At 39.2% G+C, this 27,663-nt stretch overlaps 1 protein-coding gene, 1 long non-coding RNA gene and 2 other non-coding genes across 5 annotated transcripts; 3 read left to right on the plus strand and 1 right to left on the minus strand.

Moving 5' to 3' along the window:
* The first annotated feature begins 12,157 nt into the window (after positions 1-12,157).
* LOC120787477 lies at positions 12,158-14,738 on the plus strand. Its single transcript, XM_040123153.1, has 4 exons — positions 12,158-12,274; positions 12,355-12,481; positions 13,912-13,980; positions 14,517-14,738. Exons 1-4 carry the CDS (start codon positions 12,192-12,194, stop codon positions 14,736-14,738), a joined length of 501 nt encoding a protein of 166 aa, XP_039979087.1. The 5' UTR covers positions 12,158-12,191.
* A 2,943-nt stretch (positions 14,739-17,681) lies between these two features.
* On the plus strand, positions 17,682-17,763 carry trnas-uga. Its single transcript has one exon. It is a non-coding gene; the product is annotated as a tRNA-Ser (tRNA).
* A 271-nt stretch (positions 17,764-18,034) lies between these two features.
* On the minus strand, positions 18,035-18,108 carry trnat-agu. Its single transcript has one exon. It is a non-coding gene; the product is annotated as a tRNA-Thr (tRNA).
* A 1,371-nt stretch (positions 18,109-19,479) lies between these two features.
* On the plus strand, positions 19,480-25,356 carry LOC120787479. Of its 2 annotated transcripts, XR_005706936.1 has the most exons (7): positions 19,480-19,726; positions 19,798-19,884; positions 20,111-20,179; positions 21,116-21,250; positions 21,380-21,607; positions 23,079-23,185; positions 23,572-25,356. It is a non-coding gene; the product is annotated as an uncharacterized LOC120787479 (long non-coding RNA). The 2 variants fall into 2 exon arrangements; XR_005706937.1 differs by lacking the exon at positions 21,380-21,607.
* The last annotated feature ends 2,307 nt before the right edge of the window (positions 25,357-27,663 follow it).

The raw sequence follows: 27,663 nt of genomic DNA on the forward strand, positions 1-27,663 counted from the left end.
TCATTGCTAAGTTGCCTCCATCCAGCTGGAAACATAGATAATAATCAAGACTAGGTAACAAACTACAATACTTGCTGAGTAATGGCTGAACTGAAAATTCCAAAAAATATTTTCCTTCACAGTGCAACGGTATAATCTGACAATTTAGCATGAAAAAGTAACTGAAATAAAGGGCTGCAGTGGAAAAGATGAACCAGGTATATTACTTAAAAAGTAATAACAGTATTTCAAGGTTGGACTCTAGCATGTAGCAACGACAGAAGAGACAAAGAGAATGCGTCTATATTTCAGCACATGTAATAGTCCTCAGTATTCCAAGACAGACACACACAATGCACAAAAGCTATGACATGCTGAAAATCATGCAGGTATTTGTCCCTGGAAACGGGAAAGGATTTGGTGACAATGTCTGGTAAATAGCCATATCTTTATTCCTAGTATTTAGTTCCTACAACCAGTATTAAAAAACTTTTCACTATTTATTTCCTAATTGTAATAAATAATACTTATCTTGAGGATTCATTGATTTTATTCCAGCAGGTAGAATTTCCATTTAAGATTGCTAATCCGGTTAAATTTTTACAGCGTTAATAGAAAGTTAAGGCAAATTTACATTTTAACCAAAAATATCAACATGAACACAAAGCAGAGATCAAAACAGAGAGCACTACAACACAGGCCTTAGATACGATTTCAAAGAGCTCGGCAGAAGCCAACAACATTATCAATCTTTGATTTGTGATTTTATTTCATTTTAATTGTAAGAGTCGTGACAACCAAGTCCACTGAGTCTCTTCCTGTTCTGCCTCATTCAGGACTTTGGTGTCTTCCTCCACAGTGATATAAGAATGATTAATCACACTACGTTTGCAGTGTGTATCTCAAGGATTGTTAATCGTATTTATGTACACACACTGCATGTGAGCACCAGAGACACTGACACTGAAAACTCTCTTCACAAACTAGGTAAACTGACCAAACTCACAAAAAGAGGAACCTTCAAGTATCAATGCAAAGTGACTGAACATGTTAATTTTGCACAACAATTTAAGACACAGAAATCTGATCAGTACTGATTCAGAGTCAGTGTGTGTGCAGCAGGAGGCAGCTCTGGCTCTAAATTTAGAAGTAAAGCCTCTAATCGGTTAACCGGTGCCTTTGTTAAGGATTCAGAACCAGCTGCTCCCGACCAGCCTCCTATTCCTCCCCTCCTCAACCTCTTCCATGTGGCCTAGTCTAGACAATAGCGCTGTTTAAAAAAATTAAAAAAGAAAAAAACAAAACAAGGGGCTGCATGGTCTGTTGCTGCAGGTACCAGTAAGGTGATGGAATCTGAACCAGAAAGTCCAGTCTGAAGGCTTATCAGATATAAAAACACTGCAAAAGCTTTATAGAATGAGGTAGGATTTCACATCTATGGAAAGTTTTCACAGCAGTGATCATTTTCTCCCTATTGAACTTTGCAAGGCATAAAATAGAATTACCACACCACTACAAACTACATACTGCAAGATATCCGACCTGGAATATGTGCTTGAATGTATTTAATTGGTCAGCATGATGATGGTCAATTGTGCTGCAGAAAAAGTTATTACAGAATAACTTTTTTGATGAAAAACTGTATGTTTTTTTGCTTGAGCTATCTGGAGACTCTACACCAATGCAATAATATACAATATATCAATATCAATGACCATTCCTGTCTGTCACTTTTATGGCTGTGGCCCAGGTGGTAGAGAGGGTCGTCCATTAACCGGAAGGTCGGTGGTTTTAACCCAGCTCCTCCAGTCTGCATGTCGAAGTGTCCTTGTGCAAGATTCTGAACCCCAAATTGAATGTGGCATGTAGTGTAAAGCGCTTTGAGTGGTTTTATAGGACTATAAAAATATATAAGTGCAGTCCATTTACCATTTACTTCTTCCTGATGCATGGTCCCACACCAATTTATGTATTTATCTGTTGGCTAAACTCCAAGCATGCCTTAAGGACATAAAGACCTGGATGACCAGAAACTTTCTGCTATTAAATTCAGACAAAACTGTCATTGTACTTGGCCCCCAACACCTCAGAAACACATTATCTAATGTGTTTCTGAGTTACTCTAAATGGCAATACCCTGGCCTCCAGCACCACTGTTAGGAATCTATGCATTAGCTTTGTTCAGGATATTCCCTTTAACTCCCACATAAAACAAAGTTCAAGAACTGGCTTTTTTAACCTACAGAACATTTCAAAAAAAATCACGCACATCCTGTCTCAAAAAGATGCAGAAAAACTAGTCCATGCTTTTGTTACTTCTAGGCTTGATTCTTGAATTCCATATTATCAGGCTGCCCCAACAAGTCTCTGAATATTCTGAATATATATATCCAAAAATACTGCAGCACAAGTACTGATGGGAACTAGGAAAAGAGATCATATTTTTCCTGTGCTAGCATCACTGCATTGTCCCTTTTATAATTCAGAACAGACTTTAAAATCCTCCTCCTCACCTACAAAGCCCCCACAGAATGGAGGCTTACTTGTGGTTCCTAGAATCTCCAAACGTAGAATGGGAGTGCATCATAACAAAGAGACAGCACTGGTGAAAGTTACAAATGACCTTCTAACTGCATCGGACAAGGGACTTGTCTCTGTACTTGTCTTGTTAGATCTTAGTGTTGCATTTGATACCATTGACCACCATATCATATTTATATTTATTTAATATCATATTTAATTGCTTTTAACGGAACTGCTCTAAGACGGTTTATATCCTGTTTATCAGATCAATTTTAGTTTGTGCATGTTAACGATAAATCCTCCATATACTCAAAAGTTAGTCACACGGTTCCACGAGGCTCTGTGCTTGGATGAGTTCTATTCTCCTTATGTGTGCTTCCTTTAGGCAATATTATTAGGAAACAATCCATAAATGTCCATTGTTACTTAGACGAGCACCAACGTTAAGAATCTCTGCATTATCTTTGTGCAGGATATGCCCTTTAACTCACACATAAAACAAACTTCCTTTTTCACCCACATAACATTGTAAAAATCAGGCACATCCTATCTCAAAAAGACGCAAAAAAATAATCCATGCTTTGTTACTTCTAGGCTGGGATATCATAATTCCTTATTATCAGTCTGCCCCAACAATCCTCTGAATGTTCTCAAGCTTATCCAGAATGCTCCAGCGCAAATACTGACAGGAACTAGGGAAATAGATCATATTCCTCCTTTCTTAGCTTCTCTGCATTAGATCCCTGTAAAATCCAGAACAGAATTCAAAATCCTCCTCCTCACCTACAAAGCCCTTAATGGTCAGGCACCATCATATCTGAAAAAGCTCATAGTACCCTATTACCCCACTAAAACACTGCACTCCCAGAACTCAGGCTTGCTTGTGGTTCCTAGAGTCTCCAAAATTATTAGTTAGTTATTATTATTATTATTAGCAGCAGCAGCTTTATTATTAGTCCATTATTATTATTATACATCTTTATGTGGAACCTACATTGATCTTTCCTCCTGCTCTCTCTCTATTTCTCTCTTTCTCTTTAAACCCAACTGGTCAAGGCAGATGGCTGCCCACCATAAATCCGGTCCAGTTCAAGGTTTCTACCTGTGCCCTGAGATAACTTCTGTTATGATTTGGCGCTATATAAATAAAATTGACTTGACTTGTACATTCTTGCATGAGTTGCTCTATGACACTGTAGTTGGCACTGTGTACAAATCTACAGCAGCACACAAGAAGGCAACTTTAGAGAAAACAGCAGAAAAAGCCTAATTTTATCTTTATTTGTTTAAACCTTTGCCGTGGCTGCATGTCGCTATTGTACAGCTCGTGTTTCTAAGTGCTATTTGAAAGCAACTGGACTTGCTTGAGGTCCTTGAAGATGTTTCACCTCTCATCCAAAAGGCTTCTTCAGTTCTAACTGATCCAGGGGGACCTGGGGGATCTAGGCATTTGACCTATTGTAGGGTCATTTACACCTAATGACTCACATGTGACCTCAACGACTTTCAATGGCCCCTTCCCTACTCAAAACGCCCTACTTCCAGTGCTCTTGCTCGGACCACACCCATCTTCAAACTCAGCCTTCATTTTGATCTCAACTGCAACCTGTAAAGTTTCCTGATTGTGTCTCGCACAGTTGTGACACTATTGCGTTGAAAAAAATTGTCTACAGACATACATATCATAGTGGCAACGCATCACAGCCCAGCATTCAATTTTATGTCCATATCCTCAAACAGGTGAGAAAGTACCACCTAGTGGCACCAACTGTTACTACAGCAACACTATGTCTAAATTTTTTTCTCATCCTCAATGCAAATTACATTCAGACACAGGTTTGCAGCTTACAGTTTCATGAAGCAGTGATGCCAAAGACAATTCACAAAAGGTGGTGTAGAAACATCTTCTTTGATACACAGACAGCAGCAAAAAGGAAAGTGACTGGGCAGAAAAAGTCTTGCTTTTGTTTTAAAAATGTTTTATAATGATCACTCACCTCCTATTTGACTGAATCCCATGTACTGGCTGTGATATGCCCAGCTATCAGCATTAACAAAAAATATTATGTTGATATACCTCCAGTAGTAATTACACCATTATTACACCACTGTAATGGAAGTGTTGTCATGCCTTCATGCAAGTTTCTCAAATATTACTAAATAAATAAACAAATAGATTTGTTTCACTACAGTGAATTATGATTAACAATAATCTGATTGATTAGTTTTCTGATTGATCAGTGTCACGCAACAAACTATACCATTCTAACTAGTAAATCTGGGGGGGATACTACCTGTAGGTACATGTGTGAACAAAGTGTCAGCGATGCACAATGTAAAGAACAGCTTAAATAGTATAGTTGAGTTTATAAAATTTATCAGTTTCATAAAGACATGTATAATGTAACGTCAAAAGTGTTGCTACAACTACTCTCATTATAATGTTGGTCAATAAGGTTTTTTCCAGATGAGGAAAAAAACTATTTAAGAAATACATTTTTATTTTTAATTTTATTTTTTAGGCTGGTAACCATCAACCAAAAAGGGATAATATAATGCATATTTTCATGCACATTAAATGCATGTGAGTGTACGGGTAGCAATCATTCTGTCAAAAGCAAGTTTTCATGTTTGACAGTTACACCACCTTGATGTTTCTGACACAAACACAAAAAAATTCTCTCAAAATGAATTTGATTTATAATTGTAATAAAAAATGCTTGGAGGTGCAAGGTAGAGATGTATTAAAGTACTTTTCCACATAAAAATATAGGTTTCTTTAACTAGTGTATTTGACTGTATGTACACCACAATGAGAGAAGTGTGAAACTACTCAAATAAGGCACTTACTGGTGCCCTCATCCAGTGACTTAGTGTACTACTAGGTTAAACCTGGCCCAGTCAGGCTGGGTTAATGCTGCAGGATCAATCAAACAAGATTACTTCGAACTGTTGGACCAAATGCCTGGACAATAAGCCGACAAGTGCTCTGTGTACTTTAGAATATACCACTGACTTACAGCAAGATACAAACAGCGTAATGGCAATTAGGAATTAACTGGTCAGGTTTTTGCAAAACGAGAAGAGAGGAAATTAATTAAATTCTAGGCTGCATGCAAGTCTTACACTGTGCCCTAATTCACCAGCAGACAAGGTGGTCTTAGGAGTTATTAACATACTACACACTGTTCGTCGTATGACAGGCAGGCAAAAATTTAGAGTGCAGGCCTCTGTAAAGCAACAGGCGATCTCCGACCACAGTTTTTTAAACAAAACTACTCTCGTTTCGGCATATACAGCATATTACTACAATAAATGAAGCGAAGGGGTTGATGTGGGCTATCTACAGTGAATGTTAGCGTAACAGATGACCCCACTGTCTTCTTAAAAAATGAAAATGATGGTAGCATAGAATCAATTTTTTAATTACAATAATGAGGTGTTTATTATTATTAAGTCTTTTTTACAAAATGAAAAGGACACAGTAATAAAGGACATTTTATTTACTTAATTCACGTGTTTACTACCATTATTTCATTAATTATTTATTTGTGAACTACATGACTGACAATACATTTTAAGATTTGATTGCTGGAATCACTAGATTCTGTAGTATTACTAAAATAGTTTGGATTTGGGTGGACATGTATAAGCAACATTTTTCCCCTTCTTAGTTCCACTTAAAGACCATAGTTTTGCTTCTATGTTGAAAGGAAACTTACCCAATGTCCAGTGATTTCCATGCTATTTCCAGCTTGATGTACACAATGTGTGTGTTTACGTGCACACTAGAATCCGGGTTATGATTGGGTTTTTGGGGTATCCTGGTTAAGTTTTGTGCATGTAAACAGCTTGTTCCGGTTTCAAAAACCTTGAAAGACCTTATCCCGGTTTTGGGAAACCTGGAGTACTCTTACAGAAACCGTGATACTGTGGCATGTAAACTCCTTATCCAAGTTTCTGAACCATCTCATAGTGGCTGAGATGGTGAGAAATCAAGACATCAGTCAGATTTCTGATGTTCCGTGTAAACGTCATATCCCGAACAAGATCAAAACCAGGATAAGACTCATATCCAGGATACTAATACGTATGTAAACACACTCAATGCTGTCCCCCATCATACCGTTACTGTAACAGTTAAATGTTAAGTAGACTCACCTTCTGTTTCAAATTGTTGTCAACGTGGACTGTGGCGTCAAAATGACAGCACAGTAGTTATAAAAACACTCCGTCCATTCTAAGTTGAGCCCGTCCTGTTGGACGGACAGTAGCTCTCCAGCAGAATTTCAGTAGCAAACGGCTGATGAAGTCCGTTTAACTCCCCGGCTTGTGGGTCAATAACGGGACACAAATGCAAACATCATACCGTGTCCCATTGGTGACAAAAACCGTCTCTCGGTTCGGGGCAGTGGCAGCACGTGCAGCGTTTAGTGGTCATCTGTAACTTTTCAATTTGCTTCAATCAATTCGCCCTGTCGGCTCATCGTTCCCTCTAGACTGACAGTGCCTCCAGTTCAGGAGTTTACCCGAACTCTCGTTCTAGTGCCTTTGCTGTAGCCTGTGAACCACTTATGTCTCTGTCACGTTCAAAGAAATGTCAACATATATCATGAGAGCCTCTGTTCTTAGCGTGTTCCTCAACAAGTTTGCAGAAAGATAAGCTATAACAGGATTTAACAGCCTAGGAAAAAATACATTTGGCAATATGTGAGCCAATAAATATATATATATAAATATGGGTACAGAATCTGTTTCTTGTTTGAGGTTATTTTTCTCCAACTAATGTTGGCTTGATTCCAAACATAACCCAATATACCGTAGAATGTTCTCAATTATGCACACACCATCAGCCATAGACCGGAATTAGAGCTCTTATAAATTACTTCAATAGAGTTAGTGTGTCTTTGCTTATTCAAACCAGGCTCAGATTACATAATGATTTAAAGCCCCTTGATTAACATAGTGCTATTGCATCTTTCAGTTTATGTTGATGCATACTTTTTTATTTGCAGAAAAAGAAGACAGTCCTGGAGAAAATTGTTAAAGCTGTGTTGCCACTGTGTCTTTTTGGGTACTACCACTGGGTGTCACCAAAATCTTAATTCTCTAATCCAACACAGGTACCAGTATGCTTCACCAGAGCTTCTTGACAAATATGGAAGATTTTAAATCCCTAAATGAAAAAAAAAAAAAAAAAATCTAATAAAGTGAAATACGGGACACATTGTTATTTGTATTTGCTTTTTATGTATGCATTCACTGTGTCCTAATTACATGAAAAACATATGTTAAATTAAAATTATTTATCCTTTTGTTTTTAATAAGTAAATTATTACTTTTTGATTCTGACATAAATTTTCCATGGCACATTAAATAAAATCTAAACCAGAAAAAAAAAGAGGTGTATTGCATTTCAGTGTTGTCCAGCAGAGGGAATCATGGACCTACTAAAACTAAAAAGCATATACAGTGATTGACCAGCTGTGCTGAGGTTAGAAAGTAATCAAGGTTTAAACTTATGTCCCCCCATATATATACAATACCACGTCTCTCCCTTCTCTGTGATGGAAAGCCCTTTTGCCTTGTGACTTGGTCTGACAGCACATTGTATGAACCAGTTCATTTCTACCATAACCCAGTGCCCAGTGCCAGTAACCCAGGATTCACACCATGGTCAGCTAGTTGCCAGGAGGCAGAGAAATGGAGGTGCAGTCAGAGACAAATGAATAGCTGGATGATGGAGCCTGTGATTAACTTTACAACTATAAGGTTTAATACTATAATACTATAAAGTTATCAATGCTTTTTGTGAGCAGTGAAACAAGTGGGTAACTTTGGAAATAAAACTGGGCATTAACAATTAGAATCATTCAACAAACACTGCATTCATTAATGCCCCACTGATTTGAACACATTCTTGCTGTCATAGTGCCCTGATTGAAGGAGAACTGTAGCATGATATGAGCTACTTATAATCAGTGCAAAGGAGCCACACCACTCACAGCCAACTTATCACTTCTCTACATACTTTTTTCAAAACACAGGAGATGTTCATTCTGAGGTTGTTTTGCTAAGAGTTGTTCATTTTGACGAAGACAATTAGACAATTAGACACTTTTTAAATATAGAGCAAATGTTCCGTCTGACGCTTTTTTTTATTGAGAGCTGTTAATTTTGACAACAATATTAAGTTTATTGAAACAGAGAATAGTAGAAAGTGAATAAATATGAAGAAAAACATGGTGTAATTTCAGTTACTGCACATTCTTTGTCAAAACAGGTCATGTTCATCCTGAGATTGGTTTCTGAAAGTAGATCATTTTGAACAACATGTTAAATTAGGCTTTAGTAGCTGCCAAGAATGCTTTACCATTAGATACATCCAAATGTAAAAACCTAAAGTCACTTTCTTATGACTGAAGTTTTCAGCCAGGAGATGTCATCAGGTAGTGTCCAACTTTTTTTTGGATGTTTCGACCCTGAACCCCACTGTCCTCCAGCTGGTGGGTTGGCATTGATAGCCAGTCACTGTGCATCTTTTTCCTGACTTCCAGCTTAAATCCTCCCACCTGTTCCAAAGCCAACAAGAAGTTTCTTCCCAGGTCCAGCTTCATCTCCTACGATTGTGCCAGCTGCAGGAGGTTCTTCTTGGACTAGGAGGAGGGTGGCTTCTCCCCCTCTCTGATGAACTGTATTGACAGGACTGGTCTCACGTGGTTCTGACGTGTTTTCCGTCTATCCTGCTCCAAAATGTCAGCTAATGCTATATCTGTATCTCACCTGGCTAAGTGGAGTCTTGTACCTTGCCACTATGTGTGCCAACATGACTCTCTCTCTGGATAACTTGTACAGTGGGTCCTCCCTCATTCTCCACCTGTGCAGGTTTGTCGATGCTGGAAGCATGTCATTCACTAATTCAACCAGGAAAGAGATGCAGAAGGGCTCCAGTCTCCGAAGTTCAGGCCACACGATCCTCCGCTTTAACAGGTCCCAATTTGTCCAGGCTCCTTGTATTCCAAGTTCCACAGCCCTCAACCTTTGCCCTTCTTCTTCCAGGTGTAGGACCTCAACTCAGATCATGTTTCTCCTCTACCTTGGGTCTGCTTTCCCCCATTGCTGGAAGTTGGTCCTTGTCTTCCCAAGCCACCTGCAAAGGTGTTTGTTCCCTCGCCTCTCGACTCCTTCCGCTGATGTCATAGGCACTTAATGAATTATTATTATCGCTTCATGCTTTGTCAAAACACATACATGTAAGTTTTGAGGTCATATTGCTGAAAGCTGTTAATTTTGATAGATACAAAGTAAATCTATCCTTTCTTCTTAGAATGTTTTGGGAGCAAGTTTCTGCATTTAAAACATTAGAAAATGCATTAATATAAAGGAAAATGGGGTTCTTTTACGTAATGATACATACTTTTTTCAAAATACATCAAATGTTCCTTCTGAGGTTATTTTTGCTTTGCGGTTTTAATGTTGACCAACAAATTTAACTGTTATTTCTTCCCAAATTGTTTTAGGACAAAGCTTTTTCATTCAAAACATTAGAAAATGGATAAATATTGAGGAAAACTGAAGATACTTTTTAAAATATTTTGCACATGTTCCATCTGAGGGTTTTTTCTTACTGAGAGCTGTTCATTTTGACAAAAATATTAAATTAATCTGGAATGTCTTCCCAGAATCTTTTTTGTGAAGTTTCTTGTTTAATTAGAAATGCATAAATATGGAGGAAAATATTGTATTATTTCAGTTACTCCACAAGCCTTGTCAAAACAGAGCATGTGTTCATTCTGAGGTTGGTTTTCTAAGAGGCGGTCATTTTGAACAGCATGTAAAGTTAGGAACCCGACTCCTTCATTTCACTTCTCTATGTGCTACAGCTTCCCTAGCAACTGACCTTTAAAATTATGGTCTGATCAGTGTGGGATCACTAACAATACTTCAACTATGTATTTGCAGCATATTATATGGCACTATATGGCACTAAATTATTTGGTGATTATTTGTTTATTTATTTCGTGATGGCGTTTTTCCCAAAACTGGGTTATATTACAATAACAGATTTTCTCCCCGGCTTAAAAAACAAGATCATAGGTGACCACAACCTACAGAGGGTTTGTGGCACTGTCGCTGCATGTGCAAAACTGAACATTAATAGCATGACGCCCTATCGATGCTTTTCATTAACTTGCCTTCTTCTCTCTCCTGTAGTTTTGAGCTTTTTCGTCCCTTATGTTGCTTTCTGCAGGTATTTCTGCCTCCAGAGCTGCATTCTGGATCTGTGACTGCAAACCACCTACTGCCCCCCATGATCCTGCTCAAACCCCACTAATTCAATTATTTTGATTATCATTATTATTGTTATATTTGGTCTTATTAGTATTATTATTAGTCCTATTATTTTAATTACTATTTTTATTATTAGTCTCATTATAAAACATCTTTATGTGGTACCTGTATTGTGCTATGTTCTCTTTCCTCCCTCCTGCCCTCCTGTCTCTCTCCCTCACAAACTCTTTCTCTCTCTTTGTCTCTAGCTCTCTTTTTCTTTCAACCCAGCCGATCGGGGCAGACAGCCGCCCACCATGAGCTGGGTTATTTTCAAGGTTTCTACCTGTTAAAAGGAGGTTTTTCCTTGCCGCTGTTGCCAAAGTGCTTGCTCATGTGGGATTGCTCGGTCTCTATAAATATAACTATAAAGAGTACAATCTAGACCTGTTCTATATGAAAAGTGCCCTGAGTTATGATTTGGCGCTATATAAATAAAATTGAATTGAATTGAACTGAATATTACCAATGACGTGGTAGGACTAGGCATAGGGTTTGCAACTGACTCAGTTTAACTTCTAATTTAATATGGATATACATACCATTTTAAGCCATTAAAGTCACAACTTTTTTTTGATGAACATATTGATTGATATTCAAATGCTTCTCAATCAGCATGCCACTACAGAAATAAAATAGATGTTTTGACACCAAATCAAGAATATCCATCTTGAAACTGTCTGCTACTTATTTAATGATATTCCTCGGCTCATTCGTTCACAGTGTGGTGCATGAGAACATGCTTCCGGTGTTTAAGAGAGCACAATGAGACGCTTTTGAAAGCTGGCTTATTGGGACGCAATTGGTTGCAATATATTGGGGATCAGAAAAATTTGTTTTGACCATCCTCAATATTTATCTCACAGATCACATTGGACAATACTAGAATAAAACGACTGTTTATTCATTGTACAGTTTCATTTCAACAGAAACTGTTTACATTTAAACTTGGGTACCAAGATTTCCAAAATTCCACTCTTATCTTCTCCTGGAAAGAAATGATCCATTTAATTTATGCACTTAGTGTGAGGTTTTTTTTTCTCCTGAGAACTGACTGAATGTAAACCAAAATTGAACATTATTACCTTCATAAAGGTAGATCTTATGGCAGGGCTGTCATATTGGACTGTAATAGATTTTACGTGTGTACCTATTAATGTGGCTATAAGTGTGTGATGTTGCACAATTATATAAGCTAGATCCCTTTTTGATCCTAGGTGTCCAAGTATGGCCCGATATGGTCAGTGTAGGGACTCAGAGGGAAATGTTTGAGAAACAAACATCAACTCCACTGCCCAGTCCTGTACACAGTGATGATGAAGCCTCCTCTGTTTTTATGAACAACCCCAACCTCATGGATGCCAGAGGAGGAAATGATGAGTGAGTCATCTGATGAGGAGCTGTCAGAAGAACCACTGCAGGAACATCATCCTGACCTCAAGTAAGACTTCTACTTTTGATTTTTGATTATGCGTATCATCAAATTGTAGTCAGAACACTAAGCGGTGTTTCTTTTTTCAGTGCTGTTGACAAGTTAAATGTGTGCCAAAGCCAGCTAAAGTCCTTGTTTATCATTTGCCCTGCCTGTCGTGGGGAGACCCAGGGTAACATGGAGCATGAGGAGGGAACTTACATGAATATAATGCAAGTAAGAGGATATTTATGAATTTTACTGATAAAAAAAATTAGATTGCATCATAACCTCTGTGTATATTTTTTATTAATTCACAGAGTACATATTTTATTCTTATTGTCATATACAGTATATTTCTTAGGTCAGTGCAACATGCGGGTATAAGCGTTATCGGCAGAACCAGCCAGTGTTGCACAGAAACATGCCTGCCTGAAAATTCTTATGAGTGGGGCCATCCATTTTTCAGGGTACATGGCCACATAGACTCTTAGGATGCTGAAACCGTTTGGGCTTCACTGCATCATTGCCAGCACCTTCCGCTGTCAAAGTCTGTACACAATCCCTAACATTGTGCAGGCCTGGCAGAATGAGCAGGCAGGGATCATTATAGAACTGAGGGAGATGGGTGGTGGGCTATATTGTTGTTTTGTTAAGGAGATGTAACACCTCTAATTTTATACTGAAATAAATCACAGGTAATGCAGAAGGAGAAAAATTAAAAAAACTAATTGTTGAATTTTCCAGCTCCATCATGTATGAATCATAATTTATATCTAGTGTTCAGCCCAACAGCCTTTTTCAAGATAAAGATTAGAAACACATGAACAAAACACTATTCAAATCACATCTGATAGTAATCACACAATCATGCCTTACAGTGTTCCTAATAATTGACAGTTCTAGTAACATCCAAAAAAAAATATGTATGTAATACTTTGCAACAAAGCACACTGGGTTCTCTTTACTGAGAAGCAAGAGCCAGTAGGTATTATGTGACAGTGAAAGAATGAATATGTCTAAAACTAATGCAGCCAAAACTGAGCCCAGACCTCATAATTATAGATGGGATGTACAAAACAGAAACACCTCTCAGTATCACACAATACAGTTTAACAGCATCGCAAACTGCAGACTCAAAAATTAGGATTTAGAAAAGTAGGATTTATTGACGGGCTATTGTATGCGATGCATTTGTTTTAACTACGTGAACCTAATAAACTGGCAAATAAATATTTATTGTATTTGAATATTCCTTGCAGCTAATGGCACTTTTTAGCCACAGGGTGGCAGCGTTGCCTTGACAATCTACACAAAAGAAACATTTGGTTTTACAAATTGTCTATATATTGTCTGTACTTCTGGTTTTATTCAAATCTGTACAACCTGTCAACTTCGTAATGAGCTTTTTCTACAGGATCCTCTTGGCAGCCCTGCCATTTCAATCACAAAGGCAGCCGAGAGATTTGTTTAACCAGTGATGGTGAGGTGTGTAATGTGGTTCACTAACTATGGTTCTACAGAGGTGGCCATGTAGCCCTATCAAAGAGAAGCCATTGTACAGTTAGCAGTTTCCGTCAGTCCCTACATGTTATTTATGAGAGTCATCGCATGAGTCAACTATGGTATCACTGCATGTGATCTAAACATTTTTTTCTTTCCCCCAGCATATGCATCAACCCTCATGGAGTTTAAGGAAGGCTACTACAGGTCACCAAAGGCTCTATGAAAGACCAGTGCTGTCTTGTTTTCTGCTGGGTTTCCCCCCCTTCCAAATCCTGCCAGAAGATCATCAAGGATGAGGCAGTTGGCCTTAGAGTGAAAGCAGAGTGAAGGAGAGTATAGCAAACAAACCATCGGTCAGTGATTTCTTTTTGGAAAACTACTGACCATCAGCCTGTGGATATTACTCCTGAATCCTGCTGCGTATGAGTTTAGATTGACTGGCTGCTGCAGTTCGGTTAAGTTATACATCATTTAAAGAAATTATTGGGAATATTGTGAGTAGTGGGACCTGTGTACTCAGCAGCTAGTCTGCTTGCTAGCATCAGACTGTTTTCAAACATTTCAAAAATAACATGGCTGTATGTGTGAACTGTAAACTGGGTTACTCACGACTGGAGGGCAACATCCATTGGCTGGCCTTGGAGAATTGGAGAATAAAATCCGGGAAGAGGAAAAGTTGATTAATAACTTTCTATTGGTTGCCTTAGCCCAGTCCAAACATGTCTTGTATATGCAGGCATCCCTTGCTTTATCACCCTCTTCCCAGCTATTGCAGGCCATGGTCTTGGACCGCCACGCTTACATGGCTGGCATTGCCGACACTGGTGCTAGAGTGGAGAGCCCAGTAGCTGTGAAGAATGGACTGACCCATGAACTTGAAGCTGATGTGATGATGTCACACATCACTACTACAGTGGGAGCTATGGAACTGTATGCTGTCAGTCCATCTGTGCCAGTCTCGGCACAGCTGGGTGTCACATGGGGTTGAACCGGAGCCAGACCCGAGGCCCCAGGTCTTACCTCCACACCTAATCAGACCAACCTCTGGACACAACCATCTTGGTCTGAGGTAGTTCTTGGTTCTCTATGTTCTCTTTTCTCCTGCTCTCTCTCTCTTTCTCTCTAAAGAAAGAAGATCACCGGGCAGTCGATTACTCTCTTTATTAGAAGAGTAATAGTCCACATGTGAACAAATGACATAGTTCTTCAACAGTTCGAGTTTACCAAATTTGATTTTAATCGTCTTTTTTTTTTAAGTTTTATTTTAACATGTTCTGGAATTGTCTGTCTCTCTTATACAGGGACATATTAAGACTGTTGCAACAAATAACTTTGCACAGTAAGCAGGTTAACAATCTTCAGTAAATTTTACAACTGTCTCACCAATAGCAACTGCTTCTCCATCAAATACAGCTCCAAGGCCAATTACACTCAAAATGGCTCTTTTCAGTGTGAGATCTCTTGCCAGTAAAAATTTCATTCTAAATGATTTTATTTTATCTGCCAACTTAGATATTATGTTTTTAACTACATTATGTTTTAAACTGTGTCCTTCGCACTACGATTATTTTAGCAAACTCAGGAACGGTAGTCACAGTGGTGGCCTTGTGAGTGTCTTTAGGAACCATCTAAAATGTTACCATGTAATGAATTTGATTCCTCTGAAGCTTTCCTGTTTAAACTGGGTTGTCTCCACCTGATCATATTTGCTTTAATTTATCGCCCTCAACAATATAGCATTAGCTTTTTAGTAGAACTCCCTAAATGTTTGTCCACACTTGTTTTACAGTATGATTATTGAATTGAGAATTGTTCTTTGGGGTGATTTTAATATTCATGTTAATGACTCCTCTAACATTCACGCTGCAGATTTTTTAAACATCACAACTTCCTTTAACCTTAAACAGCAAGTTTGTGGACAAACACATAACCACGGCCATACCTTGGACCTTATTTTTATCTTTTACCTCATTGATAAAGTAGTTCATCAGAGATTCTGTTACCCCTAAATCCCCACTCTCTAATGTCAATCACCGACAACAGAACACTTTATAAAGAACACTTTTTCTCTCATTTCCTTGTCTGAGCTTTTAAAAACAGTATCTCTTATGAAAGCTCCTTCCAGTCCAGTTGATATAACACCAACAAAGTTTTTTCTCAAAGTCACTGAATCTATTGGGCCCTGTCTGTTGTCAGTTTTTAACAGTTCTTTATCTAATGGTTATGTCCCAGATTACTTCAAAACTACCTGTGTACAAAAATTTGGTTTAAAAAAAACTGGGCTGGATCCTGCCCTCCTTCAAAATTACAGACCAATCTTGAAACTACCTTTTATATCAAAAATTTTAGAAAAACATATGTCCAAGCAATTGCTTTTAACAGCAGAAAAGAAAAAAATCAGTCTGACTGCATTTGGATACAATCCTTTGTGTTCCTGTACCCCTGCTAGTACCACTTGTAACAATGATCACATATCGTCTTTTACTCCTGTCAAGTATGGTGTCCCTCAGGGATCAGTTTTGGGACCAATTTTATTTTCTCTGTACATCCTTCCCCTGGGACATATTATCCATAGACATGGTGTTTCCTTTCATTGTTTTGCAGATGTAACACAGATGCACCTGTCCATTAGAGCCACTGATCCTGGCATGCTGAGTTCACTACATGACTGCCTATGTGATGTCAAAAACTGGATATCACACAGTTTTCTGCAGCTTAACTCAAGCAAAACAGAGCTCTTCATATTGGTTCCCAACACACAGCAAAACAATTCCTGCTATCTGCTGGTTCCCTGTTGGAACATATCACACCTGTTGCAAATAATCTTGCCGTTTTGTTTGATAATAACTTAAGCTTTGAGCAGCACACAATAAATTTGCACAGTCATGTTTTTAACATCTAAGAAATATTTCCAAAATATTATCTATTTTATCCTTCAAAGACAAAGACACCATTTTACACACCCTCATCTCCTCATGCCTCAAGTACTACAAAAGCATCTTTACCTGCATCAAACAAAAACCTGTTAATCGACTCCAGATTGTACAGAGCTCAGCTGCTAGGCTTGTAACACGATCCAAGTGGAGTGACAACATAATGCCTGTTTGAGCCTCTTTGCACTAAGTCCCGTTATGTTTAGAATTAATTTTAAGATCTTACTGTTGACTTTTAAGGCTCTTCATGGCCTCTCACCATATATATCCGACCTTTTAGTTGCATACCAGCCAGTACATAGCCTGAGATCCTTGAGCAGAGGTCTTTTATCTGTCCCTGAGGCGGGGCTGAAAACTACAGGTGACAGAGCATTTACAGTCAAGAGCCCTGAAGCTATGGAATGACCTGCCTGAGGAAATCAGGTCAGCAGAATCAGTGAACTCTTTTAAATCTCTTCTTAAATGTACTTTTATCAGAGAGCTTTTCCTGATCTTATTTTATTGTTATTGACTGCCCTTTTGCTGGCAATAGTGTAATTGGTTTTATTTGATTAATTTTCTCATTAATCTACCAGAATTTGTTTTTATGATCTGCTTGTTTTAAAGTTGTTGCCTTGTTTGAAGCACCTTGTAATGTGGATTTAGAAAAGTCCTCTATAAATGAAGATTATTGATAATATTATTTAACTTGCACAGCATTCATGGTTCAACAAAAGACATCCGTGTGAAACCATAACCAAAGTTATGTTTCCCAGTTTTCAGGATGAGATTAGTATAAATAAACACAAAGTCAATTCTACAATTCATATTCATATACCCTTGGCCAAAAAAATGTTACCATGGCGATGTGACCCGGTAGGAAGTGATCCACTGTGGTAACCTGAAAATCCAGGTTTTGACCGGAGGTTACCTCCCTAATCCCAATTCCTGCGTCACTGTACCGACCTCAGGAGAACAGACACAAGTGATTCAAATTGGCCGTCCGTAGCTGTCGCCTTGCTGCGATGGCCGAGTGGTTAAGGCGTTGGACTTGAAATCCAATGGGATCTTCCCGCGCAGGTTCGAACCCTGCTCGCAGCGTAGACTTTTTGTCATGCTTTTGAAACTTCTTTGCTTGTTAAACTCTGTGGTAAAATACGACGGTGATCACAGGCAAAAGTGTCAGCTTTCCTGAAAAACTTAATAAGATAGTGAATATAAAACAGCGATTATGAAAGATAAAAAAACAGCAGGGTTTACAAAAGTGCTGGTTACGATTACAATGTCCATTGTACGGTGTCGGTGTTCACAAAAAATAACTAACAGTCAGTGACTACTGATAAGTTTCTATAACTGCAAAATCACGATGAAAAGGCACCGCTGGGATTCGAACCCAGGATCTCCTGTTTACTAGACAGGCGCTTTAACCAACTAAGCCACGGCGCCTGACAACCGCCAGATACTACAAAATTAGATTTAATATTGGTGAGCGCCAGCTTGACAATGAATAGTGGAGCTTCGTATTTTTCAATAAGACAGTGGCAAGACAGTGGCAGCACGCTTTGGTTTTCGTCGCCACGCGGTCACGTGGTACATGTAACTCTCAACAGTTTCAAAACAAATCCGAGCTGTCTTCTTGTTTGAATGGTTTCAAGAGACAGACACCGGCAGCGACTATATTTGCGGCCGCCAGTGGCATCAGCCGGTGACAATATTGTCGGCTTTGTCAGGCTACGGCTCACGGTTATGCTGCATTAATTTTAGGTTGGAGTGAAGTTCATCAAAAACAGCAACATGTACAACCTGAAGCGGGACCAGCTTAGTTAGAGCATAGAGCTGTGTCCTCTCCATCACCTGCAGAGGATCCCACTACGTAATTTTCCTCCACACAGACATCTAACACTTTCAGTTCACAGAAATATATAAAAACTGATTTTATGTGAACATTTGATGTATCTAACAGAGTTATTGTTATTGTTTAATCTAGAGATGGAAGAGGATGAGCTGGAGAGAGGATTGTTAAATCTGTCTTAATCTAAATTTGACAGTGAATTATGTAGTTGGTCTTAGTTAAATAAACAGTGATACCTTTAAAAATGTTTCTTTACACTCTTACTGAACATGATAAAAGTCTAATGTCACCTGTTATTTCAGGGACCCCAGCAGCAGACCCCAGAACCACAGCTGTATCTCCCCCAATATTTTTCATTCCATCAGTGTGGAGGAAGGATTCTGTTTTCACCATAATTCACCTGCCATTACTATTCCCAGTCAACTACTTTCTAATTTTGGCTGTGTTCTTTTCTGATGCTTGTGTTCTTTTGCTCTTCCACTAACCTAAAGAATTCATATGTCTGCAATGATGTTTTCTTGTTTTGCATGTTTTTTAAAACTGTGATCGAAGGATTTGGCATGAGTAATACAGTATTGTGGTGTGGATATAGGTTAACATCCCACATTTTTGATTTACAGATGGCCTGTTTTGGTAGGTTTTGTGAAAATCAGGACTGAAACGCAGAACTCAGACACGTAGTGTACAAAAAGTCAAAGGCAGATTTATTGTGAACGGGAAATGATGAGGGTCCAGGGAACAGAGTCAGGACAGATAATGGAGCAAAAAGCAGGCAGAGAGGAGGATGTGACCTGGAGCACTGGCCGTACATTGGTACTAGGTAGTCTGAACCATCTGGCAAAGACGAGAGCAAAGATCCGGGGTCTTTACACAGCAGGCGGTGATTAGTGGATAGGTTTCAGGTGTGCAGGTGGATTGGCGGCAGGAGGGAAGCTGATGGCCACACCAAACAGACACACAGACAGGGACAGAGACAAACTGGGGACAAACGAGAGACACAAGAGAGGGGAACACAGCAGGAAAAAATGGGAGAGAGGGAGAGGCACAGCATAACCGTGACATGTTTACTATATCTTGATATTGTTTCTGTGCTTTGCCTGTTTTCAAACGCTTAAAAGCATTGTGTTTTTCCATGTCAAAAGAATAGTGATTCACAATGTAACAAAACAGGTATTTTTAGTCTGTACCACCAGTTAGCTACAGAGACTACAGGTAAATACAAATTATGAAGCATAAACAAACTTGTATGTGTGCAGGAAAATTACACAGAATTTTCTTTACAGAACACAAGACTAAGCCAAGAGCAACTGCAATTGTTTTGAAACCTGCCAAGCCTGATGAGCGCACTGTGATTGTTTCTTCTTTGAAAGGTTATTAAATTTTTTGATTCTCACTTTATACCATCTTCAATGTGGAGACAAAGTATGGCATTTTCACATTTTCAATTAGTTCTCTTATACTTCCAGTGTATCCCACATAAATGCCAGTTTCATTCTGACACATCTTTTTTGTTGTTGTTATATATACAGTACTCGTGTTAGGTAAAGTTATGTAATGTTAACATCTGGTTGTTGTTGTCGTAACTTGTTTTCAAAGCACACAGAAAGTTTGTATCCCACCATTCTTCATAGCCTGGGATAACAGCAGCCCCACTGCTTCCTTAAGGTAAATGTTTTATCTTCTTAAACACTATGAGGAAGAATAACTTACCTACCTAATTGACTACCAGATCCAGGAGTATCAGCAGCAGGAACAGCTCCTCACTATGCTGCTACAAGGGACCTTTGGACGGGTGCTGAGGTCAGATTATACCTGCAAAGTGGCTAGGATGACGTGAATAACAAATGCATCAGTATCATGTTATAATGTGAAAAATATATTGTTATAACAATATTTTTTCCCATTATAACAAGATATTGTCATGATATAAAAAGATATTTGAATGTTATTACAACAAAGTAATCACGTTATAGCAAGAAACTTTTCTTGCTATAAATTTTTACAACAGTGCCATTTAGGACCCAAATTCCACCAGAAGTGTCTTTAGAGGAGAGTTAGGGTACGTTTCATCCCAGGATGGCAGGAAAAGAGAGATGTATGAACCCACTGGAGCACCTATGAACAGGCAGAGTCTGGAACAAACAGACAGTTAGATGGACCAATTCCTGGATCTGGTTGACCTTTTTTGGGCTTCCTTAACAACTGACTCTATTTCCCAAGCTACCACAGCCACAAGTGGGAGAGGGAATGGTGTCAATACTGGAACTGCTTTATTTAGCAGCTTGTTGGCAGGAGAGAGCATCTGGTTTCACATTAGGGGAGCCTGGACAATAAGTAAGGGTGAAATGGAATCTAATTAAGAAGATGGTACAATGAGCTTGGCAAGTGTTCAGTCTCTTTGCCTTAAGGAATTGTAAGCAAGAATCTTATGGTCAGCCCACATTATGAACAGCTGTTCTGCCCCCTCCAGCCAGTGTCGCCATTCATCAAGAGTGAGTTTGACTATCAAAATTTCTTAATTTCCTAGTCATAGTTGTATTTTGCAGGAGAAAGGCTTCAGGAAAAGTAGGCACATGGATGAAGCTTCTGATCTGGTTTTAGGTGTCGAGATAATACTGCAAAAACTGCCTGGAGGGATCTGGCTGTATCAAGACAGCAGCGGAGAAGAAAAGAGTCTATAATTTGTTGAAAGCAGCCTCAGCTTCAGGGGGCCAAGAGGGAGGAATGGAAGAGGAGGTGAGTCTGGCTAGTGGTGCAGCAACTCTGCTGAAATCCCTGGTAGAAATTGGCAAACCCAAGGAATCTTTGTAGCTTCTTCCTGGTTGTGGGTTGTGGTCAGTTAACTACTGCTGTGACTTTTCCCAGGTCCATCTTCACCTGTCCGCCCTCGATGATGTTCTCATCGTGCTGGAATGGATTTCACAGTTCTCTGCTTTAACAAACAACTTATTCTCAAGGAGTCCTTGTAGAACCTAACAGCCATGAGAGACGTGTTCAGACTGGGTTTTGGAGAAGAAGAGAATGTCATCAGGATAGACAAAGACAAAATGATTGAGAAAGTCTCTTAACACATCATTCATCATAGCCTGGAAGGTGCGTTAGTCAGCCAAAATGGCAATATCAAATATTCAAATTGGCCCAGAAGGGTATTAAACACTGACTTCCATTCACTTCCTTCTCTATGCAAACCAGGTGATATGCATTCAATAGATGCAACTTTGTGAAGACTTTAGCACCTTGGAGGGGTTCACAAGCAGAACTGAATAATGGCAGGGGATACTTGTTTTTTAGGGTGATGTTATTCTATCCTCAAAAATCAATGCAGGGGCATAAAGATTGATCTTTATTTGACACAAAGAAGAAACCAAGAGGAGAGCAAGATGGGCGGATTATGCCGCCAATGAATCCCTAATATACCTTTCCATAGCCTCTCTTTTTGGACAGGAAAGATTATTCAAGCAACTGGAAGGCAAAGGTTTACCATGGAGGAGATCAGTAGCAACGGTGTTTTGGGAGCCGATATTGTGTTGAGCCTAATGGTTTCATGATAATTACCTGAAAGTACCAAAGTGATGGGTTCAGTTTGTTGGGTGACTTGGGCCAGCAATCTACCGTCCAGGGTCTTTGCACTAAGGAGCTGTTCTAATGGCTCTAGGGTGATTCCTTGACTGAACAGCTATTTCTCATACCAAAAAGTAATCTTCAGCACCGGAATCTACTAACTCTAAGAGAGGCAGAGAGAGCTGATTACAACAAATAGTAGCTGGTAACTGTAATCAAGGCTTAGATGGGGTGGAAGAATTGATCTGGCTCACCAGTACCCCCGCTTCAACTGGTGATCCCTGTCTTTTGGCCATATTGGGAAGGTTGATAGAAAATGTCGATATTGGCCATAATAGATGCACTCACCAGCCCTGATTATGCAAAGGTGCTCCTCTGGCATCAGATTGGGCTCAACCCAACTGCATGGGCTCTTCTTCTGGAGTGAAAACTGTGGGTCTGGTTGGGGGACTCACGGAAGACGGGGCTCTGGCTTTCATGAGAGTTGAGGGTGGAGAATGGAGGCAGATGGCTGCTGTGAACGCCCAGTTCTTTCCAAGTGCCGTTCATGTAGGTGACTATCACTCTTAATAGCAAGAGAAACCAGAAAACTCAGGTTAACAGGTTCCTCATGAGTGGCTAATTCATCCTTCATATGTTTTTTTTTAATCCTTTAACAAACACTCACCGTAGGGCTGCCTCATTCCATTGGGCATCAGCAGAATAAGTTAAAAAATCAACAGAATAATCAGCCACGCTCCTGGTTCCCAGCCGAAGACTTAATAAACGGTTAGCTGCATTGCCCCCAACATTAGGATGATCAAATACTGCCTTCATCTTATTTACAAACTCCTAATATGACCTGGTTTCTACAGGATGGCTTGAATAAATAGCTTCCGCCGCATGCCAAAGCTCTTCCTCTCAATAACCCCATTAAATATTGTACCTTTGCTTTGTCTGAAGTGAATGTTTGTTGTTGGAATACCATTACACATTTCAGAATAAAACCTTGGCATTTTTCCAGCTGGGTCAGTAGTGTGGGACTCTCCAGGAAGAGGTGGAGCTGGAGCTGTGGCAGGTCGATTGGTCCGAGGAGGCTGAACTTTGGAGACTGAGGGAGTGGGCAGAGGCGTGAGTAAAGAAACATGATGAGAAAGTTCAGTTATTTGGTTTACCATGCTCTGGTTGCTGTCAGAGAGGGCCCAAAAAAGTTGTTCATGTTGTCCGAACGATTAGTAGGTATTTTACTGTAGCTAGACTTGTAGATGGTAATATGACTTAGCTGGAGTATTCTGGGGTTGGATATGGCAGAGGGGCAGGGAATGGCAGAGCGAAGCAGTCAGACTGGGGATCAGCAATCCTTTTTTTTTGTTCCTGCTGCTTTGCCTGTCAACTCACCTACCTGTCATCTACATGTAAGCCTGATTTTGTGTATAAAACCATCTTCACTGCATCAGCCTGTCCTGTGTGTCTGCATTTGAGTCCTTTCCCCCTAAGTTCCTTGCTTCAATGCCCAGCGTCACAGAACCTCAGCTGCCCAGCCGCACAGAGCCTCAGCTGCCCAGCACTACAGAGGCTTCGCTGTCTACTGCCACGATCAACGTTCCCCCAGCCAGACCCTGAGTTGTCCTGTCTGTTCCTGAGTCTGTTCCTGAGTCAGACATCCCTTCCGACATCCTGTCTGTTCCTGAGTCGAGGGTCCCAGCCGACACCAAGCCTGTTCCTGAGTTTGCCGGCGGCAACCCAGTGGACATCTGTTCCTGGTTGTCAGCCTGGCCAACATCTGTTCCTGGTTTTCAGTTGGCGGTCCAGCTGACATCTGTTTCTGGTTTCTAGTGAGAAACGCCTTCGCCTGTCTGCCTGGCCTCTGGACCCTCCTCCTAAGTACTGCTGCCTGTCTGTCAGGCCTTCAGGCCCTACGCCTGACGTCCCCTGCTCCATTCTTGGCCTGCCCCATGGGCAGTCTCCTGCTACAGGTCATGAAATTGCCTCACAGTTTATAACAAGCTTGGACACTGGTCAGAACTAATGATAATAATCAATATTTTTCCATTAACAGTAATTATTATAATATAGCTAGTGTATGCAAAATGTAAAAACTTTGGAAAAGTCTAAGATGATGACAGTAACAAACTGACTCATTAATAGGTTATTTAAAAAAAACTCTTCACACATGCCAAATATATAATTTTAACCATTTTTTAAGTCAAAGACTGTATTATCACAATGATTAATCTGAAAATTGACAAATAAAACAATATAATAAACTTAGGCACCGCAGAATGTTTGGCGTTTTGCTTGACAGTGACTTAATAGATTATCAAAATTGGTGACAGTTATTTTGTTAATTATCAATTGACTGTTAATTGTTTCTGCACTAATATTCTGTATATGTTTATGGATACTCTATGTAGTGTATATTTACTGTAAATTCCATTTACTCTACATTTGTTTTATATATTATCTATTCGGGCATGCCTGTTTGGATTTTGTCTGTTTAATTACTCAGAATCCAGCTGTGTTTTTCAATAGAATATCTTGAAAGCATCACTGTAACTGTCGTCAATTCATAGGGTTAATGATAGTTATATAAAATAAAATAATCAGACATTTATATTCATATGATCAGCTGTAGTCCTACACATCTGTACAATAAACTTCCATTCTTGTGCCTTACTATAGGCCTATCATAAGTAAGACTATTATAATATTTGGACATTAGTATTTGCATAATTATTTAAAGGGTACAGAAAGTGCTCCGATTTACATATCGGAGCACTTTCATATAGCATATGGAACTGAAACTGATCGGCTTTGACTTGAATGGCTCACAGTGCATGTTCTGTAGTAAGCAGCACTCATGCTGAAATAAACTCAGGAAATTAGCGTTATAACCTTGGATACACAGTATACATCCACGGTAATAACACAGTATCCATTGGTTATATCACACAAAATAAAAATAGACTAACGTATTATACCAATGCCACCTATCTGATGAGCATGGAAGTCCATTCGTGGCTTTGGCAACAGTATGAGTTACAAAATAATTCTAAATCCTCCCCACACTATAGGTCACAGGTCACATAAGGTTACAGGTCACATCAGAGCCAGTTCCATTTGTTGATGAGGACCATGAGACATTGATAAAGACTGAAAAAGCTCGATCTATGTGTAGATCTGTGAGTTTGGATGATTTTGTCACACATGATGCTTAGTGTCACAGAGGTGTTGATTTCTATGTTTGAAGTGTTGGTGTTTTTTGGTCAAAATAGCAGTTGAAAGTTCCAAAAAACTAGTAAATGGACCTATTTTTTATTCTTTATTTCATTTATTTATTTTTATAAAAAAATTTAATCTTGTTTCAGAAAGCAATGCCTGTCTCTGGCATGTTTTCTTTAAATGTATTTTATAACACAGATGTTCATAACTGCAAAAAGCCCATCCTTACACAACACACAATAAAGCCTGGAAATAGAAAAAAAACAATAGAAGAAACAAATGTATCATCTCTGTGCTGGTAACTGAGATACAGAAATATCTCAAAAACAGATAAACTTCTGTGGGACTGGAGACTGTCAGTGGCTGTCTGTCGTTCATACATGCAGATTGGAGTTAATATACTTGTGAGGACTTTCAGTGACTACTTTAGGTTAGGAGTGGTCAAAATATACTAACTTTAGATCATTTCTTAGTGCTGTCATAAAAGAATGCACAAACACACACTCAAACACATACAGTATTTTCTCCTCTGTGTAACTTTCATTCTCTATGATGTACTTCCTGTCACTAATCAACCCAAACCCCAGGCCACTTCAATTTCCTCTTCTCTAACCACATACAGTATCTATTAGTGGAACATTCACTGTTTGGAATGAACACTACAACATTATTAACAGAAAGTGAACAAAGTCTGCATAGGCATGAAACAGAGACAGGACAAGCACCATACATGTGTCACCAAAATATTTTGGTTGAGGCTACCGAAAAAACTGAACATGCCACTGAACATAATCCAGTCAGCTGTTATGTCTTCCTCAAGGCATAATGGCAAAATAAATTATAATAGTAGGAGAAAGGGTTGATCTAAATCTTGTCCACAGTCTTCTGCCGCAGCAGATCCATGCTGATGCTCCTCTTTCCACGTCATCTAAAATACTATAGTGTGTTATTCATATCAATTTTATAAGAAACCATTACTTGAAATATGTAATGCAGGTTCACGCAAAGCTTTACTTCAGTCAAACATATAGTGGGAAAGTGGTCTGAGACTTCTGGACGCCACTCTACATGTAAATTGCTTTACTACTGTGAATTAAGGCTTATGGTGGTTTAAGTATGCAATGTGCAGCCATGGACATTTCTATGTAAAATATAGTAATAAGGAGGGTAAAGAGTAAACGCTGTCATGATAGTCAGAGATATACAGCACTTTATTATGCTACCATACAGAACATCAGTTAAACAACAATTACTTAGTACAGGTTGAAGAGGTTGGTCTGATAACATTTTAAATCAGGATCTAATCTAATCAGGATATAGATTAAAATATCTAGAATAACTGTGATTTCCAGCTATTCTAGAGGTCCTGCTGGAAACTCAGACAAGCCTAGTATGTTGATTCTTGTACACTAACTGCAAAAACAATATAATATAAAGAATAGTACGCTGTATACATTAGTATATAGTATGGAGTTGGGACAGCTATTGTCTTGTCAGCCTCCCTGCTGTTGCTGCTCTTACTTTTCTTGCAATAGCTGGACACTGGAGCTGCAGCTCTGCAATTGGATGATCACAGCAGGGACTGGTTTCTGGTTCTTCACATATTCTTCTCACATCTTTTCCTTCTCTTTTTCTGTCTGTGTGTTCTTCATATGAACTGGGAGGAGGGAGTGGTGAGAAAGTCAGTGGCATACAACTGTATGGGAAAAATGATTAAGATTTTGTACATAAATGGAGCTTTGCTGACAATCACTATACACAGTTTTTCCATGACAGCAATGAGAAACAAGCATGCACATTTGAGTAATGGCGGTGTGGGCTGGGCTGGGTTAACACATACCCATCAACCAGCAGGATGGTTAAACCGGATCTGTGTGTCAATTTTTAGAAATAACTCTCTGTTTCTCTTTCTGTTATTGTTGTAAATCTCTCACTTTACTGGACATGTGTGGTGTTTACAAAACCCAACTGCAAAGCTGATGGAAAAATGAGCTCAGGGTCAAGACTTGACATGTACTGACAACTCTGGAGGACAGAACCTTCACCAGTTTACAGAGGATGATGGGAAGCAGCAGAAGAAAGTTGTTTGAGGTTGAAGGGTCATGTTTGTCAGTACTGTGAGGAGTGAATCACTCCAGGGAACTGTGTGATGGCTTAATGCTCAGAGGTTTGGAAAGACCAAGTGGCCTCACATATAAAAATTAGAAAAATTTTGTCAGTTTCTTTTTGAATTAGGCGGGAGGTCCTGTTGGCAGATAAAGAACATTAAAAAAATTGTCTCCGGTGCTTTAAGTAGTCTGCAGACTGTGATTCATGTGACAGTAGGGGAATAACCAGGAGAAAAACACCAAAAAAAAGTGTATGTTCCGTAGTTTCTCAACATGATG

Source organism: Xiphias gladius, unplaced genomic scaffold (genome assembly GCF_016859285.1).
Source record: "Xiphias gladius isolate SHS-SW01 ecotype Sanya breed wild unplaced genomic scaffold, ASM1685928v1 HiC_scaffold_1478, whole genome shotgun sequence".
Lineage (NCBI taxonomy): Eukaryota > Metazoa > Chordata > Actinopteri > Istiophoriformes > Xiphiidae > Xiphias > Xiphias gladius.